The sequence below is a fragment of the Thunnus maccoyii genome, chromosome 4, assembly GCF_910596095.1.
Source record: "Thunnus maccoyii chromosome 4, fThuMac1.1, whole genome shotgun sequence".
NCBI lineage: Eukaryota > Metazoa > Chordata > Actinopteri > Scombriformes > Scombridae > Thunnus > Thunnus maccoyii.
Genome location: NC_056536.1, coordinates 12,545,298 through 12,564,324, shown reverse-complemented (window position 1 = coordinate 12,564,324; position 19,027 = coordinate 12,545,298). Strand labels below are relative to the sequence as shown.

The 19,027-nt window shown below is 37.8% G+C and overlaps 1 protein-coding gene across 1 annotated transcript; it reads right to left on the bottom strand.

Annotated features, from left to right (window-relative positions):
• Positions 1-2,476: 2,476 nt before the first annotated feature.
• Positions 2,477-18,774, bottom strand: ppih (peptidylprolyl isomerase H (cyclophilin H)). The gene is made up of 9 exons (XM_042408117.1): positions 18,573-18,774; positions 7,731-7,795; positions 7,580-7,603; positions 6,097-6,141; positions 5,604-5,646; positions 3,951-4,043; positions 3,626-3,713; positions 3,481-3,521; positions 2,477-2,935 (listed from the first exon to the last, which is right to left on the bottom strand). The coding sequence occupies exons 1-9, from the start codon at positions 18,636-18,638 to the stop codon at positions 2,867-2,869; spliced, it is 534 nt and encodes a 177-aa protein (XP_042264051.1). The 5' UTR covers positions 18,639-18,774; the 3' UTR covers positions 2,477-2,866.
• Positions 18,775-19,027: the final 253 nt, after the last annotated feature.

Genomic DNA, 19,027 nt, shown 5'->3' with positions numbered 1-19,027 from the left:
CTTATACTTGTAGTTGGTAAATTTCACATGCGTAAAGCTGGATTCTTTAAGTCCTTCCCAAGCCTTAATATTTTTCTGGTTGAATTCAATTTGTATATAGATACATTAACCCTTATAACGAACAAAAAAAGTGAACCCACACTGTTATATTAAGAAATATATAAAGAAATATTTTCCGTAGCTCCTGATTAAGGTATATTGATTTTTTTTTATGTTGTTGTTTACTTATTATGTTTAGGTACTCTATTATTCATATTTAATTTGTTTACTTTTTCATATTTCATTTGATTGATATCTACTTTTTTCCACATATAGGAATATTGAATTGTAAAATAATGTCCATTGTACATCCACCAGCTGAATGTCTGTATGTTCATAATGTTCAATAAAGAGAAAACAAAAAGACACTTGTAGTAACAAAGTATCTCTGGTTGTATCATGTTGGTCTTTTGACGGATTTTAACAAAATGTACAAATACTTGCAAAACACGCGCGTCTAGAATTAATATCATGCCTTACTCACATAAAATGACATCATTAAATGGTCTGAATAGACACAGCATGACTTTAATATCTTCATTTCATGTTTTTAATGTTTGGGAAAAGCAGGTCTTCCGTTCATTTGACTTATTCTGCTGAACAAACAACTGTCAATAAAACACCAGATGACAGTTTCCAAAGCAAATAAGTAAAATAAAACTTAAATAGAAATACATTTTAAATAAATTTTCAGTTGTGTCTCTCAAGCCTCTGAATATAATTATTCTTGCCTGAATGGAAAGGTTGTATGTATGTCTGCTACTGACAAAACATTAAATGCCTATAGATGTTGTCAACGCTATCTGTAGCTCCATGTGCTCTGAGTGCAGCCCAGTGGAAATGTATTGAGGGATAACTGACCTAAATTACACGAAGGCTAGTGAGGCCTCAATATTTTATTCAGTGAACATGATGTACATGCTGGTTAGTATCTCTCAAAAATGCACGATACCTTGGAAGATTTAGGAAGAGAGCTCATTTTAGTGTGCAGTACTTAACAGCAAGTCCTCACCAGCAGCGATACACAGACAGCTGAGTTCACTACTTCATACTACAGGACGCTTCTAATTCAAATGTGATGTTATTTCTGAGATTAACCCCAATGATTGGTTTACTGTTTTGGATAAATGTTATCTTAAAACACATGACACCCAATTGATGAGTAACTATAATGTTCCTTCACAATTTAAACACCAAGCAGAGTGTTTGTCTCCTGAAATAATCAGGGATTCACAGGGGAGACATTTAAAATCCTCTTTCCTACTTCTGCCAATTGTTTTTTAGATGATTACCCTTCTTAAATTTGAAGGGGTACACAAGTGACACTGAACCCTTTTATAATAACATACAATTTGCTTATCCACTCAAATTGCCCTGCACAATAAACTGGTTAAATGCGGTCATTATCCACAGTGAATTCAGAAACTCCACTTCCAGTAGCACAGAGCAGACAGACCCAGACTGTGAGTGTGAGACAAACCCACCGCAGCCCCCCCCTCCACCTATTGTCATGTTAATGCTCCACTGGCACTGTTTATGAGCACTGGCTGATGTGTGAAGAGCTCGCTGTTAATGGCCGAAGCCCCGTTCTCCCACAGATGGGCTTTAGCATTGACCCCAGAAAGCCTCCCCATGAAGAGACCAGAGACCCCCCCTCCAAAAAAAGAAAAAAGAAAAAAAAAAAAAAAACCTTCTTCCTGCCTCCATAAGAACAGAGTCTCCATCTGAAAGGATTCTTTTGTGCTACGGAAACGAGGTCCAAGGCAGAAGAGGGAGAGCGTGGTGGATGGGGGAGGGGGTCTGGTGGCTTGGATTTGTATGGATGGCTGGGATAAGAAGAGGTAGCCATAAGTTCAGCAGAGGATTGCTTGGCACTGGAGTGTGTGCCGGGAGGACTCACGCGCCTTTCGCTGTAAAGTGTTTGCACCCAAAGGATGAGGTTGAGATTATTACCCGCAATCACTTCACCGTCAAACTACGTCTCTGTACAATTCCATGCTGATAAAATCAACCTCTTTCCAAGCTAAAGATCTTGAGGAAAATATCCCTGTGTTTCTCATGGTCAAAAATATATGAGGAGGGAAGAATTGGCTGACAAAAGCACTGGGAACACAATGTTCCTACAGTATAAAATGTGCAATTCAGAGCAGTTTCAAACCATGGATATGTGGTTTAAAAACATTAAAAAGGTCTGATAGACTCAAACTTTCAGATTTTTGTTACTCATTAATAACAACAGATTTTGTGAAACTGTGGTTGATAGTAATTGAAATTCCTCGTTACTGCTGTGAGCTTAATGTCAAAAGTAATTACACACATCTACTTTAAATGGTATACTCTACCATTTAGGGTTGAGTGGAACAAAAAACCTTTTAAGTATGATGTCATATATAGATGTGAACAGTTTTTTTTTCAAAACGAACAAATCTCCTTCAAATGTTTATAAAAAAATGTAAAACAATTTATTGATCATTAATGATACACAGAGTAACTGAATTAGCATCTCATTTTTTTCTCCAGGCTTAGAAAAAATGACATTTTCTTATTTGTCTTTTTATGTCGGGATACACAAAATTCGTAAAATCATCAATGACAGTGTTGAACATGATATTCAGCAAACAAAACTTGAAACCCATCTGGAATCTGCTGAACTTTCTATAATGTCTTTCAATGTGTATTTTGGGAGAAGGCATCCATACAGGACAAAAAAAATTTGTAGGTTGAAGTTTGTTGAGGATTGTGAAGTAATAATGAGACGCTACTTCATGTTTACAGAGATTGTGTTGTTTTCCCCCTTTTCCAAGCACGTTGTTTTGAGCGAGCTGGCTCACATCTCTCCACACTGTGCAATGAGGATGGGCAGCTTGGGCTTATTGTTGGGTCCCGTAGGAACATTCTGTTGGGAAGAAGCAGCACAAATTTACAACATAAACATGTAAACGTGAACATCATTTACTGTACGGTAGGACACCTGCTCTGAAATATTTGTGACTGAAGTTTTATCAGGTCAGTGAAGCCTTCTAGAAACATTAAGCAGGCATTTGACACACACATTCTGACTACATGTTTTATTTATTTATATATATATATATATATATATATATATATATATATATATATATAGTTTTCCACATGTATATGAGTGAAATAATTCAGGGACGTGTAACAAGTCAGTACACTGCTGTATGAGGAAGAGAAGGCCTTTAACTTTAAACATGTTACATAAATGTTCATCACTCAGTGATTAGTGTTCAGCAGCTTCCAAACAATTTTTAGGTTGTTTGAATACATTTTCTTATTTTCACGGTATTTTGGTCAATTTAACAGATCAGTCTAAAGTTTCTTGACTGATTTACTTCTGACAAATGGATCACGTGATATAATTCTAGCAATGTAGACTATTAAATTAATATAAATCAACATTTAAAATTTGGTTTTTACCTCAATTTTTCTCATGATCAGCAAACCATCGACCACTTTTCCTGAAATAATCATGAATAAGACAATTAAACTCTGACACATAAACAAATTAACATTCATCTCTAAATAAATATGAATATATAATTCATATTGTAGACTTACTCACCAAAAACAACATGCTTTCCATCTAACCAGTCACATTTAGTGCAGGTGATGAAAAACTGACAACCATTTGTCCCTGGACCACTGTTTGCCTGAGAAGCAATATTGAGAAATAGTAGCAGTTTTAAAACAAGGTTCAGAGTTCATTCACTTTGAATGGATCAATCAAATCTTATGGTCTAACTAAATTATTTCATATAGTATAATACAGGATATACAAAAAATGCTTGTAGAGAAATTCTGCAGTAAACCCATATCTAGATTTGTAAAAAGACTTTTTCCTGATTCAGGAGTGTCTCTGCCATCAGCGCACTGATGGACACACATACCATGGACAGAAGACCAGGCGCAGAGTGCTTCATCCGAAAGTTCTCATCTGCAAATGGACCTCTGTAGATGCTGCAGATACCGGTTCCATCACCCTTCACAAAGCACCAAAGAGAAAGAGAAAATTATAGGTTCAAAAAGTTTAGATTTGCTGTAATTCACATGTTCACCACCAGAGGGCTGAAGACTAAAGGATTTTTTTTTTCCTGCAGCTCAATTCACAGCTCACAATTAATTCCCACAATTTAGCTCTGATCTTGATTTAATGATTTGCTTCCTCAAACTACCTTCTTTAATGCTTTTAGTTTAGTCAGTTAGTTTAGTTAATCGTTTGTGTGAGTCACCAGCTTTCAGACTCTATTACCCAAGCAAATCTCATGCCAAATATGAGGAAGCCATAAAGCCACTCCTTAATGAAAAATATGGAGCCGCTGTACAGGTTAAGTAAGTGTCCTCCTCACACAGGACAACGTTACAAACATTACAGGGAGCTTTTTGGATGGTTTTAGTTGGCAGTGGCAGACACACAGACCTCTCCGAAATCACAAAACACCTTTCATGTAGGTTGAGTTAAGCTTCTTTCACTGATCTTTACAATTTCTCAGAGTCTATAAAGTGTTAGATTAAGAAAATCTTACCAATTATGTTTCTTAATGTGGAGTGTACTACTGCCTGTGAAAGCTGTTGTTAAATGTAATGGAGGGAGCTTTACAAAGAAAATAATCCAGTTGATGTCATCAGGGTTATCATGAGTTAAGGTGCCGTCACATAATATTTCCATCGTATGAATACTCATTTAGTTACACTTTCACTTGTATTGAAGCCCGTTCAACTGACAAATTCAAGTGTGTGTTTCCTTTCACTGGGCAGATATGGTCGGTCGGACAATAGAAACACTTCTGAACTGTGTTTGGAAACGGATAAGTTATTGTTCTAGTGTGTTTCATCACCACTATCACAGAACCAGGCTACAAACTGTAGCATCACTTTTATACACTGTTTATAGTTTGTGATCTCTGTGCTCGATATTTATTTCTAACCTGCATCAGAAACATGACATCACATCATTTTTCGGGGGTCATGTGATCGCACCTTTAGGCTTGAGACTTAACATATTTGACACATTACCTGTTTGAATATTGAGGGAATTTAAGAGGCAGGGAACATCTAATGAACGATGCTGTTGAGTTGCATTATGGGAAATGTAGGATCAAGTGCTTTTGAAGCTTGACTCATACTAGGGACTAAAAGTCAGGATATCTTGGTCTCTGTTGCTTCAATTTTGACCACTTTTTTTTTTTAATCTGTCTCTTGCAAGTCCCCCAACTTTATGGAAATGCAACTGTAAATTCCCCTTTAATGGATACAAGAGATGTTCGATAATTTCATAAGTGCTTCACTGATGATGGCTCACTTCCTATAGTGACGTAGTGTACAAGTCATCTACCACCATGTCTTCAGGTTTGAAAAAAAAGCCTTGCTTCTCCAGCAGCTTTTAATTTAACACTTCCTTTGCATGGTTTATGGGACAATCATCTTTCACAGTCAGATCGTTTTAACATTACTGTGATTGCATCATATGAACAAAGCTGTTTATTATGCCATATTATTAAAATATGTCACTAAGCAGACAGCAGAAGTGTGCATGTACTCACATTTACAAAGTCCCCTCCTTGTATCATAAAGTCTTTGATCACCCTGTCAATGAACAATAAAAACATATGAATAGACTCATATTTGCGGAAGTAAAGCTCACCTTTGATAGGAAATAAAAATGTATATGATGTGTTGATAGTCGCTATAAAACAAATTGATATAAAGCAAATTGACATGACTACTGTTGTTTAATCTGGCCAACAGATCAGTGTTTTCAATATACTGTATATTTCATTGTGATGTATGTATCTAGATGGTGCATATACAATATTAAACAAAAAAACTCAACTCAAAACAAACTCATCTGACTGCTATTATTTCATTCTGTGTCCAGGATCGTACTTGTGTTCTTGTTAAATAACTTTAAAAGCCACCAGAGGATGTGGGGTTTCTAGATGAATTACAATCATTCAAAAGTATTAAAAATCATTAAAAATTAAAAAACATCCGAGTACAATGTGAGCTACACACATCAAACTGCCATGTTTGTACCTGTGGAATGTGCAGCCCTTGTAACCAATGGGGACTCCATCCTTCCTGTTGGACACAAGTTTGAGACGGGACAAAATGAAGTTAGCGATAAAGACAAACATATTGTATTGTTTAAAGGCCCCCATGAACTGAAAAATACATTTTCACAGTTTTAATCAAGTGTCCGTGTTCATTTATTTCTTGTTATATGCCAAATATGGGTCAAAAATATCAGCATCACAGTATTTTTACATCAAAATCTCTGTCTTTTCTCTTCCTGTAAAATGGTTTCAAATGTTTATTGACACATCCTGTATTCAGGAGCGTTTACAAAATTTCATCCAATCAAATGTGACTTTGGGTGAGTAGCTAGCCACATTGGTCATATAAAACTGCACTTCACCATTTGTGGGCCGTAGTAGCTAAAAGAGCAATATGGAGAGAGAAAGGAAGAGATGTGTGTTTGGATATCAGTGAGTTCTCATTTCAAAAACAATTTGGTCTAATTCATTTATCTCTTCCTCTTCCTCCTGATCTAACAACAGTTGAGGGAGGTGTGTGTGGAGCCAACAGGCCTCTGTAGCTCCATCCACTTTTTAGTGGTCTAATCAACAGCAAAGGATTTGATTTAAATCTCTCTTTTAACTGTACACCGCTCAAATATTCGGTTTCACTGGGAAACACATCACAGTACAGAAGCTAAAGACGCTCCGTTTCATGGGGCCTTTAACAAGCTGCCAAATCTTTCCGCTTCTCTCAAAGCAGGCTCATCTATGTATGTGATGTGAGTTTTGACAGTAAATGGCTGGCAGCTGCTCAACAAGCATTTTAACAGGTCCTGTTCTGTGGGAGCTTACTGAGGTGTTCATGAAAACGCTCTCTGATTTTATTATTAATATAAAAAATACATTTAATTTGTACCACATTTTTCATTCATACTGAAACTCAAAGTGTGTATACGGATGTACTGACTTGACCTACTTTGCATATTAGTAACATAATTATAAAGGAACAGAGTTGGATGCCTAAAGGGGTGTCCTGTTAAATGGTGTCATAAACCTTCCGTGTTATTTAACTATGAGGTAATCCATCAGCCTCATTGACTCGCTGCCAGTAACAATGCACATCCTCTATCATGTTTAGTATTTGGCCACAAACATAGTGGGTTAAAAGCTTTCTTTGACTTTCTCCAATTAAATCCATTCAGACGTAGACATAATACTGAAAGATAGTTTATGAGACTATTTGTTTTTTTCTTTGATCAGGTTGTCAGGATATGATCTTCTTACAGCAGGATATGGCTCTTTGTGTACCTGTATTATAATCAGGGTTTGTTCCTTATCCCTTAACAGATGAAGGGAAACAGGTTTTACATGTTCATGAATCAAAAATGAGGCTGAAGCCAAAAGCCGGGACTTATCAGATATTTGCATATATAAACAATGTGTAATGTGTGTCTGGTTTACTGTGTGGGATGGTGTAGTAGTGCCCTTCACCGTCATACCTGAACTCTCCAGTGCAGAACTGCCTGTAAGAGATAACGAAACTGTCAGTTACAGCTACGAAACTCAGAAATAGTCTAATCCAACCCAACAACAAACAAACAAACAAACAAAAAACCAGGCCATGCAATCCAATAACCTGAGCAGCCTTACCGGAAATTCTCTGCCGTCTTTGGAACCACATCAGCAAACAGCTCAACCTTCATCCGTCCGACATCCTGAAAAAAAACAGTTGAGAGAACTTTTTATAAACAGTTGAGATGTTCAATGAAGATTGAGACATATAAATCAGTTTGGCCTCTGGCAAAAACACCCCATTGATTTGAATAGAATCAGATCATTCTTGTTCCTGTAGGCTCAAACCGGACTAAGCAGTTAAACTCAACAGACTTGAAAACAGCCGCTCCGTCTACTGAATAACAGCTGTATGATTCTTTCTCATCTTTCTTCTTTCACATTAGCTTCTTCCTCTTCTTCGCTAGAAACGTCAACCAGACTCTCATCTAAACAATAGAGGCTATTTTGTCCCAGTTCTGATAGCATTTCTCAGGGGTCAAAGCATAAGTAATGCACAGCTGTGAATGAGAAGAATCCACAATCGTGATGCAACACATTACTGAGCATAAATGCCTCCATGAACTTTATGTTGATGAGAGTGCGTTTGTGAGTTTGGCAGCACGGAGCCTCTGTCCACCCAGGCCTCCCACAACTCCAAAGGGGCATGCAAATATACGTTTGCCGACTGTGAGAACAATGTCTCTGTGTGTGTCTGTGTGAAAACAGACAATATGCCGGTGTAAAAAGATCAGTTTGTCCCCGAGACATCACTGCACACAAACGTCTCACAGTGAAACAAGCAGCCATTGGATCCCACCCGCCGTCTTTTCCATTTAGACAATACGTTTACAGTTTCTAGGCCATGAAATGAAATGTAGAAGCAAAGTGTTGACACAGAACAAACATCGACCACGGAACATTTTATCTACGGAGGTTTTTCTCTGGTCGGGGTGTGACGTCCACTTAAGTCTAATGCCTGACAACAGGTAAGAGAGCATGTAAAAAGCTTCTTCATCAGATCATACAGAGATTTTAGAGTCTACATTTTAAAGAATTTATACAGTTACAATACTTTTGTTGTGATGCTGGAATGAGTGTGTCGAATTTCAAAAAAAGGTCACTCTGGATTCCTTTAAATACAAAAGAAAATACAAAAACTGTAAAGGAAGATGAGAAAAAAAAAGTGCACTAAACCGATTTGGACACAAGCCTGATGGTTTCATATAACAGTCACATCAAAGAGTACAAACTCCAGGAAGACACCTGCTACACCTGTTTTAACTCTCCTGCAGTTTACTTGACCTATACGTACACGGACATTAATATTTACACAGAAAGCAAATAAACCCAAAGAGCAAACAACTGAGCAGAGACCATGCGATAAAGTGAAATAAAATCAACAAAACAGAATCATATTTTGATCTGCAGAGGTGCGTTGCCAATATGTAGTCGTTTTAAATTGCAAGGCGTTTAAATCAACAACTGTTCCGAGCTTTTTTTGTAAGGCTAATTTATAACGTAAAAATACCTAATTCCGTTATAATGCTACATGAAAACTACATATAGAGGAATTCTTTTACATGCTTCTTTACTTTTACCCTAAAGCTTGTGCATCAGGAAGAGCTTCAGGCCAAGTATAAATATAAAGAACCAAGTACAAGATGTATAACAACTGTTCTTGTTATAGTCAGGTTAAGTATTTCAAGGACGCAAACTTTAGGAGGCCCCCATTCAACCCTTCACATGGTTTCATGGGATTATAGTGTAATTGTATAGGGACGTAGTGCGGGCGAACAAAACCAGTGACAGGGCGTGGTTTCAACTCACAAGTATTGTTAGTAGAAGCTGCGTCTCTGGGTAACCTGTTATAGGACATGTAAATTGACATAACCAGAGGTCGTCACCTGGGGCATTTGAGAGGCAAAACAAGCCGGCTTCCTTGAAGACACAAAGAGGGCGTGTCCCAAGTTTTTTTGTTTTTTGTATTCACAATGGGAGGGTGGAGCCATTGAGCTGCCTAAACCGCACCATCTGACAACAGTCATACACCTTGCAGGCGAGCCACGAGCATGCAAGCATGCAGGGCTTCTAAATTGCTTTACTGGATGAGAGAGAAGCACCTGGATCTCTGCTGAAACACACTGGACTACAACAAGCCTGGACATAGAGGTACAAGCTACTTCTGGTTTTTTACTTGTTGAGGTAGCTGGGAGGAAATGCTGCATGCCTCCAACAGTAAACTTTGCTTTATTCATCATAAATGTTACAAATCATGCAGATACTAAATGCAGGGAATTCAGGGTGGTGTGTTTGCTGCTGGAGTGAGTAGCGTTGCTGAAAGATATTAACATGGAACTGACTGACTTTGCAAAAGAAGGAAGTTAGAGTTGATTAGTGAAAGAGCCATGTGTGAAGTTTGAATACCACATATTTGAATACCAAGGAGTGTCTCAAGGCTGCAATGATAAAAGCCAATACGATTCTGTTTGCAAGGATAACAACTGCAAAAGTCAAAGTGTCAAATGTATAATTGTCAGTGTACTGTATTAACAGAATGACAGTTGTATCCTTTGCATTTTAGATGTGCCTCAAAAGTTAAATTTGGTGACTGTGATCAGTTTTTGACTTATTCCTGGTGTCTCCTCTTAGTCAGGAATGTGGAAAATAAATACAGAGGGACAATTCTGTTAAATGCTCCACACCAAGGATCAGTAATTTAGTTCAACCACTGGCAAGTTTTTTCAGGATTTTTCATTGTGGGGCGCAGACAGACCTATGTTTTGTTTATTTCTTTTCATTCATTTAAGAATAAAATAGACTTATAAGACTGTTAAAAACTGTATCTGAGGGGGAAAAAATCTGCATCAGCATCAATACACCATTTGTGTTTTTGAAGAACAAATCTGTTCTGATCTCAAAGGCTAAAGTTGTGGAATTCACACATTAAACTTTAATTTCTGGTTTTCTTCGGTTTATTAGACTTAATTTCAGCACCGTTCACTGTTCAAATCACATGAAGCAACCGTAGTTTTAACGCCTCTCCTCGTGTGGGGACAGTGTTTGATGTAACAAGGTTATATTACAATAATTAAAGGAGCCTTGTGTTTATTTTATCTACAGTAGATTTGTGAAAAATTATGTGAAAGTTTTGATGTAAACTATGAAAATCAGAACTTTCATCTGGGGGCCAAATATTTTTGCTGCAGGGTTGGATTTGGCCACAGGCCACTATTTGCCTATCATTGATGTACAGTACGTGTAACTGAACCTAGTGTGTTGTGTGATAAGAAATTATACTAAGAGGTTACAATTACACCCTATTTGGCAATAAAATAAGGTATATTTAGCACACATTGACCAATCCAATGTGACCTCTCATTGTTCAACCTGCCTATACTTCAATTTAATCTAGTTTTGTCTTTGACGCAAAAAAAAAAAAAAAGAATTCTGGGGTAAACACACGCCAGATTTTATATATGTATCTGTTAGTGGAGTGCTGAATGAGTCTTTGGTACTCTTGTGTACTGTCAGGGCTTAGTGAAGACTTTGAAGGAATTTAATAAAAGGCATTAAGTGTGTTTAGTGTCACCAATTCAGTATCCAATCAAATGTGAAATATGGTCATAATCTCCCCTTCTGTTCCTGAGTTAGTGTTGAATAATGGCCAGAAAAGTGTTTTTGCATTTTATGATTCAGTTCATTCTCAAGTCCAAGTTGAGGTTTGTGCCAAATTTGAAGAAATTTCCTCAAGGTGTTCCTGAGATATTGCGTTAACGAAAATGGGACCGACGGAGGGACGGACAGACAACCCGAAAACACAATAAAAACATAAAAAAATAAAATTAACTCACTAAATGAACTAACTAACTTTTATTACATTAACCATCAGGGAAAAAGGGCAGTGGTGCCATTCAAACAGCAAAGGCAATAATATTTATTTAGGCTGTTAACATACTTGTTATTTACTCAACCATCTTTTGTTAGATCATGCCAAAGGTTGTTAGCACATGCTTTTACTTTATTGTTTGTATAGCCATGGTTGTTAACCAATATTATCTTCTCTTTGACAGCATTTCCTGGAGCATCTTGATACTGAACTAAATGCTGCTCAAGCCGCCATCATCTCTCCAAACTATCCACACCGCCAAAATGCTGGCCATTATAGAGCATTGGGAGGGGGAGTCTAGCTGTCACACAGACAACAATAAGCAGTTTCTGTTTCTTATACTTTTCAAGGTAGGACTGGACGCAGCTGTATTGTGCTCATGCTGCAAGAAGCTGAATGCCTCCTTTTTAAGCACGTGCAGCCTGTCCATCGTCTTGGCTGACATGGTGATGGCGTTTTTTATGGCAACTGTGTGGTTTCTTGGGGCTGAAAGGTCTCTTGTGCCACCCTGCTACCTCTTGGCTTATGCCTCGGCAACATATGGAGCGCTGCCACTGCCCATGATGTGCCTGGGTTTAATGGACTACTATTTGGAAGATACCCGCATCGGCAACCAGAGCACCTTCTGCAAATCCCTAAGGAACGTGGTCTTGACATTGCTGGTGTGGATGCTAGCTGGTATTTACTCCTATGGTTCTGTCAACGGCAAGCTGATGGAACTGGATTACGTGACAGGGGTAAAGGCTCTGGTGTGTGAAGTAGAGGAGGCCAAACTCATTACCTACTTCACTTTGGTGATTTTCACTGCAGTGATTATCGCAATGGTGCCCTTTTGGTCAAAGATTCCCCAGTGGGTGAACAAGGTTGACATGTTGTCTGAAGCGAGGGAACAACAAGAGAACCTAAGGAGCGACTTGATTTTCACTTCGACCACCCGCGTGGAGACAAAAAGTGGTGAGGAGAATTATCTGGAGGGGTCCATCCAGCCACGACCGCCTCTGTGGCTCAGCCTAACACTGGGCTTCAGTACATTTTGGATGCCTTATCTCGCTGTGACTGTGGCCTGTACAGTCTTTGGCTTAAGTGTACCTGCCTACATCACTGTTAACCTTCTGTGGTTGGAGTGCACCAACAGTTTACTGGTGGGTGTGATATTCTGGGCCAAGAGTGAGGCGCTGGAGCCATACAGCCATCTACCAGAAAATGTGTGCTTATGGCATCTTTACTGGCATCTGAGCAAAGGAACCCAACATTCCCTTCAACCATCACAAGGGAAGAGAAACACTCTCCTCTATGTCTAATAGAAACCTGTTACACAGGGCTCGACATTAAGGCTTGTCCGCTTGTCCGGGACAAGTGGATTTTTTAATAGCACAAGTGGAAGAGAAATTTACCTGCCCCACTGGACAAGTTAAGTCATTAAAAAAAAACATGTCCTCACTTTATGTACAGTGTTTCCCCTACCGTTGGCCGGGCACCCCGCCCCTCTCGAAAGAAACAAATAAAAACAAATGTAACTTATGCTAGCAGTATAGCATTGGCGCTGACCACACAAAAACGCTGTTTAGCCACCTTTCAAATTCAGAAATAGCATTTACACTTTACAGCTGTTAGCTCAGACTGGCTTCCTACTGCAGTTTGTTGTAGCTTCTACACCACTGACTCCTGCTATTCGGGTGTTTAAAACAAACAGACCCTCCGTGCTGAAGCTAGCAGGCAAACTGGAGCCGCTTTCATGGGGCAGACAAATGAATCAGAGCTCAGAGGATCATATATGACATTAAATGACGTTTACAGCATCAAATAACAATGTCAGACATTAGACAACAAAGTAAGTAGCTAGAAAAGTTTTTAAAATTTACATCAATGTTGTTTCAACCATCCAGTTTATCAGGTGCTGCCGCTTTACGTTACATTAATGTTAATGTGACGTTAGCTTGATAGTTTGGATAGCTGGACTGCTGATGCATTCACACTGTGTGTAGTTTGTCCACAATTACTGTAATTAACACCGTACAAGTTAAAGTTCTGCTTCATGCTCTGTCAGATTTTTAAAAGGAAGCTTTTTAGATTTTCAGAGTGAGTGAAGGAATCAGGAGAGAGAAGACACAAATGAGGAAGAATTGCAGGATGTAACTTAATGGTGTTGAAAGAAAAGACGCAACTGATTCAAGATGGAAAGAAGAAGTTTAAGGAGAAAAGACAAAAACATAAATAAGGTCTGACTTCCACCTGTATGTAGATGGATTACTGCTCTGTAAATATTTTTAAAGGCACCATCTGTCTCCAAATGTAAACTAAAGGACATCCTAACAAACAAAAGTCAAAGCACAAGATTAAAACATGTAAAAGGATCAACAGACCTTTTAATACAAATACTAACACTACACAACAACTCTGTTAACATGATGTTTTCTTCAACTGTTAGACGGTTGTTGACTTCAGTAACTTGTAAACTCAGCACTAAAACTGAAAGTTGCGGTTATTAGGCAACACGAAATGCTGATTCGTTATTCATCTGACTGATTCATCTATAGGTCAAACTGTTTTCTTGATTTGGTTTGAGCGAATTACTTCCTCATAAGTCAGTTTCGTTATTTTGTTTTATTGCAAACATTGATGTATATCAAGAACCATATAGACAGTGTGAAAATGCAGATTTGTTTTTAAGATGGAGACTCACTGGTCCATCTGTCATCCATGAGGCCCACGTTTATTTATGTGTTGTGAATTAATATTGTTAATATTTTAAATTTAGATAAATAGATATTGTTAATATTTATTTACCTAATTTTTGTGCACTTCTTTCACTTCAGCTCACTATAGAGCAATACAGTGATACAGACAACCGCCTTACTGTGCACGTCTATGACGACACTGTCGACGCCTCGTACCCATGACACAGCCACTCCATAACAAAACTAGTAGTTTCAGGGCGCCTACCACCCTCCCAACAGAAACAAATCCTAGAGGAAACACTGTCAATCATCATTGTTAAACATTAGAAGGATCATCAATGATTAATCTATAGAGCTCATATTGAAACAGACTTTACAAAGTGCTTCACAATTCAGGATCAAATGAAAAGATCATTAACAGGGAAGTAACGGCTTTAATAAAGTTAATAATTTAATTAATAATTTATATGTTGACACTGTTGGGATGCTTTCAACTGTTTGTTCGTCTGAATGAAGTAAATTATTGTCATTTTTACCTGGACAAGTGACTTTTGTGCCTGGACAAATGAAAGAAAATGTACTTGTCTGAAGGACAAGAGCCTCAAAAAGCTAATGTCGAGCCCTGTTACATATTAGATCTCACAGCCGTGCTACAAGGAAGCGAATAAAGACTTCATGAAAATGAGTGAGCATCTATGAATGGCTCCCTGTGTGAATGCTGCGTTAGAGCCAACGTAAAGTGACTGACAGTTCTGGACGCAAATGCTGGACGTCTCACCCCTCCACCAGCACACGCAGAAGTGCTGCAGAAAAAAAAAAACTGAGCAAGACGCTTAACTTCTGTAAATATTTAAAAATATCACACATTTTCTAGATTCATTTGTATATGTTTGTCACATATTAGACTAGAGGGAAATGCTCTGGTGACTGATGAGTTATATCTATAGCCTTTTGACCCCAAGCAGGTATTGCTTTAAATAAACATCCTGAAACGCATCACTGAACCAGAACCTCCTGTAATTCTTCATCTATATAAATATCGACCAATTCAAAGTTGGTTCTTGACCTTGAGGCTCCAGAGCAGCTGCTTAATGGACCTTCAGGTAAGAGAGCCTGCTGTTTCCAAGCTCAAGAGCCTCAGATTACAGTAAAAGCTGAGGTTGTACTGAAAGAAATGTAGACAGCTACAATTAAATCTGCTGATGAAGAACAAGTGACCTAACTGAAAGCTCCAGAACAGCTAGTAGCAAGACTGCTTTCTCAGCTTCTTTGTAGAATTAGCAGTTTGTGTCTTTCTCCATTACTTTTCTACAATGTTTACCTTTTTACACATCAGAAAACATCAATAAGTCGAAATTCAGTTGTTGTCTGTTAGCCTGTGTTAAAAAGAACTATCAATAAAAGAGGTGAATCATTTCCCAATGATCCTCACGCTGTCTGCATTCATGCAAAGAAAATTAGTATATGCTGCAAATGTTCTCTGAAATGAAAAATGTCCTCTGAATGTATATTATTTTATGGAAGCTCGAAATGAAATCCTAACATCAGCTACCGGCTGATGCTGCATTTTAAAATTGATAAAATGTTGACAACCATTTGTGCTGACATGCTCAAGGCAAAGCAAGAAATACATTTCCATTGCAGAAGTCTGGATACCAGCTACAACAACAGCTACAACACCTCAGAGGAAGACATGCAATCACCAAACAAGAGAAGAAGTTAAAGGATAGGTTCATCAGTCTGTCTTAAAACAACAGTCAGGTGCCCAAATGAACATTGAAAGAGGTTTTCCTCGCTGTAATCATTCCTTCTGTTCATACTGGCTGTTAAAAGATCCCCTTGAAATGTGCTTTCAATGTAAGTGATTGGAGCCAAAATCCACAGTGTGTCTGCTATGCAAAATGAAAAAATGCATTTAAAAGTTGATGTGAAGCTTATGAGGCACCAAATTTCCTCTTTGTGTTTCCTCTGACAGTGTTTAAGTGTTGAGCTGTGGTGGTACAAGTATATATATAGTAACAAAAAGAGGAACGTTGGCACTAAAAAGACTGTAATGTTGAAAGATGTCTACTTGATTTGACTCATTTGGACGACTGAAGCTTCATATTAGCATCAGATAAACTTTTGAATCCATTTTTGCACAGAGGGAGGACTGTGGACCCTCAAGAGGAATGATTGCAGCAAATAAAAATCTGTTTCAATATTCATTTGAGCTCCTGACTTTTGTTTTAAGACAGACTTGAAAAACTGTGAACTTGTCTTTTAAGTGTCAATAGAAGTGTCAAGAGAAATCATGTATGTACAGTATGTTGTAACGTATGAAAGATGTGTTACATTATTATCCTCATATAAATATTTTAAAACTACCATGAGAGCAGAATTCTACATTTCTTTTTGTATTTATTCTTCCTCTATACGTGGTGGCTCCAATTCTAAACAGCTTATGTGTAGTTTTGTGCAAAGGATGCAATAATTGTTTATGTCTGAAGAAAATTTGCACAAAGGCATGTGGTTGTTCAAACACATTGTGAGCTTTATTCCACCACCTTTCGTTTCAAAAACACTCCTCCAGCACACCTTCTTTTGCACCTGTAGCATCTTCAACTTTCCTACTGTTGGTCATAGAAAATCTGTTTGGGATGTTTAGTATCTGAAAAAATATGTTAAGCAAAAATAATAAATATATAATCAGCAACATTCTTGTCTTGTCTTGATTAAACTTGTTGCCTTTATATTAGTGGATGTGACACCAGGGTAGGGCTGCAACTAACAATTATATTTTTCTTGATTAATTGATTACAGACCAAATCGTCATTTGGTCTGTAAAAATGTCAGAAAAGGGTGAAAAATGTAGATCACTGTTTCTCAAAGCCCAAGATGCAACCTAAAATGTTTTCTTTTATCCACGAGTGAAAGATAGGCCTATTTAGTTTACTATCAAAGAAGACTAAAGAAACCAGAAGATATCCACATATAAGAAGCTGGAATCAGAGAAATTGGCTTTTTTTTTCTTTGAATACTATTCAAATTGATGAATCAATAATTAAAACAGTTGGCAATTAATTTTCTGTCAATCGACTAATCAATTAATCGATTAATCATTGCATGTTATAAGTATCCTACGTTTATAAAACAGAAGGAAAGCATTTCTTGAGCTTGAAATAAACATGAAATAATTGGATAATTGGATCCACACCCATCTGTAATTTTCATTCATCCAAAAGTAAAAAATTTTCAAAGATGGCGATCTACTGGCTTATTTCACTACTTCACAGGTCCACATGTCACAGTTCTCATAAATATGTAAAGCAAATGCAGACATTAGGGTCTAGTGATGCAAGATTTCCAACCAAGTGTGACAGTCTGGAGCATAAAACTGGTACACAGAAAACTAAAAACAGAAATTCAGACTTATGCATACATGCAGGGTTTTCAAAAGTGAAGTGACTAACAGCTGATAGCTGATATAGCCTCTGTGCAATTTTGATTAATAACTTCACAATTTCTTTAAATTATGTGTTTCCAGTCGCATGGTGGGTTCAGGTCATGGAGGCAAAGAGAAGGACTTCACTTCATTTTTCAGCCACAGGTAAGCTTATCAATAATGCTGCTGGGCAATATATCAATATTATATCAATAATATGATAAAAGACTAGGTATCGTCTTAAATATTGGATGTCGTAATATTGTCATATGGCATAAGTGTTATCTTTTCCTGGTTTTAAAGGCTGCATTACCGCAAAGTGATTCATTTTCTGAACTTATCAGACTGTTGTAGCTGTTATGTATTATTTGTCTTTACACACTTAGTCATTATATCCACATTACTGATGATTATTGATCAAAAGTCTCATTGTGTAAATATTTTGTGAAAGCACCAATAGTCCTTACAATATTGTCAAAAATATTGTGATATTTGATTTTGTCCATATCGTCCAGCCTTCTTATGCAGACAGTTTCAGACATGTTATCATAACCATTTTCAGTCACGTGTGTTCTCATAATGTTTGACCAAGTAAACTCCATAATGTCTCGATGAGCTGTCAGATGAGTCCCCTTAACGACCACAACAGACTTAAACAAAATGTTATCCTGTTAGGAACAAACCACTATCATTGTGTGAAAGCGTGTTCACCATTTCACCGCTGACACCGTAATTACACTACAACACGCTCAGCATTTTAAACCCCAACGCAAAGACCGCATTGTTTGTTGTGCGCGTTACAGGTTAGTCGTTTAAATAGCATCAAAGTAGCTCATTTGATACAAACTTTGACTTAAACGTGGTTATGTTGAACTTGGTGAGACGCGGTGCCGTTAACTCGACGTTAGCTGTGAAGTAAAGCAGCTGCTCTGCTCTGCTGACTGACTCACCTGCCCTCCGATGGTGATGTCGAAGAAAACAATCGGGTTGTTGGGATTTGTTGATTGAACAGACATTGTGGCACTTTCCTCGCTTTTTAAGACTAAATAAATATGCTGTTTGCTCGATTATACATAAGCTTCGTTTGAACCATGAACATAGAGCTGCGCCTGCGCCGTTTGGACCTACGGTGGCTCAAGAGAGACATGCTACGGCTCGCAGTAGGGGACAAAATACTACCATCGCGGAAAAAGCGCTACCGGAAAGGCTTAGGTGATGCTTTTGGGTTTAAAGGTGTAGAATAACAAAGCGACATTTACTGCAATCATCAGGTAGCTTCATGTGTACATTGACCTTGTGAAGTCAGTAACTTTACCTTTATTTAAGTGTTTTCATGGTCCAACAGCTGCACATAGTCCCCAACATGGACTCCTGTTAACACAACAGTCCATCAGCAAAGTTAATA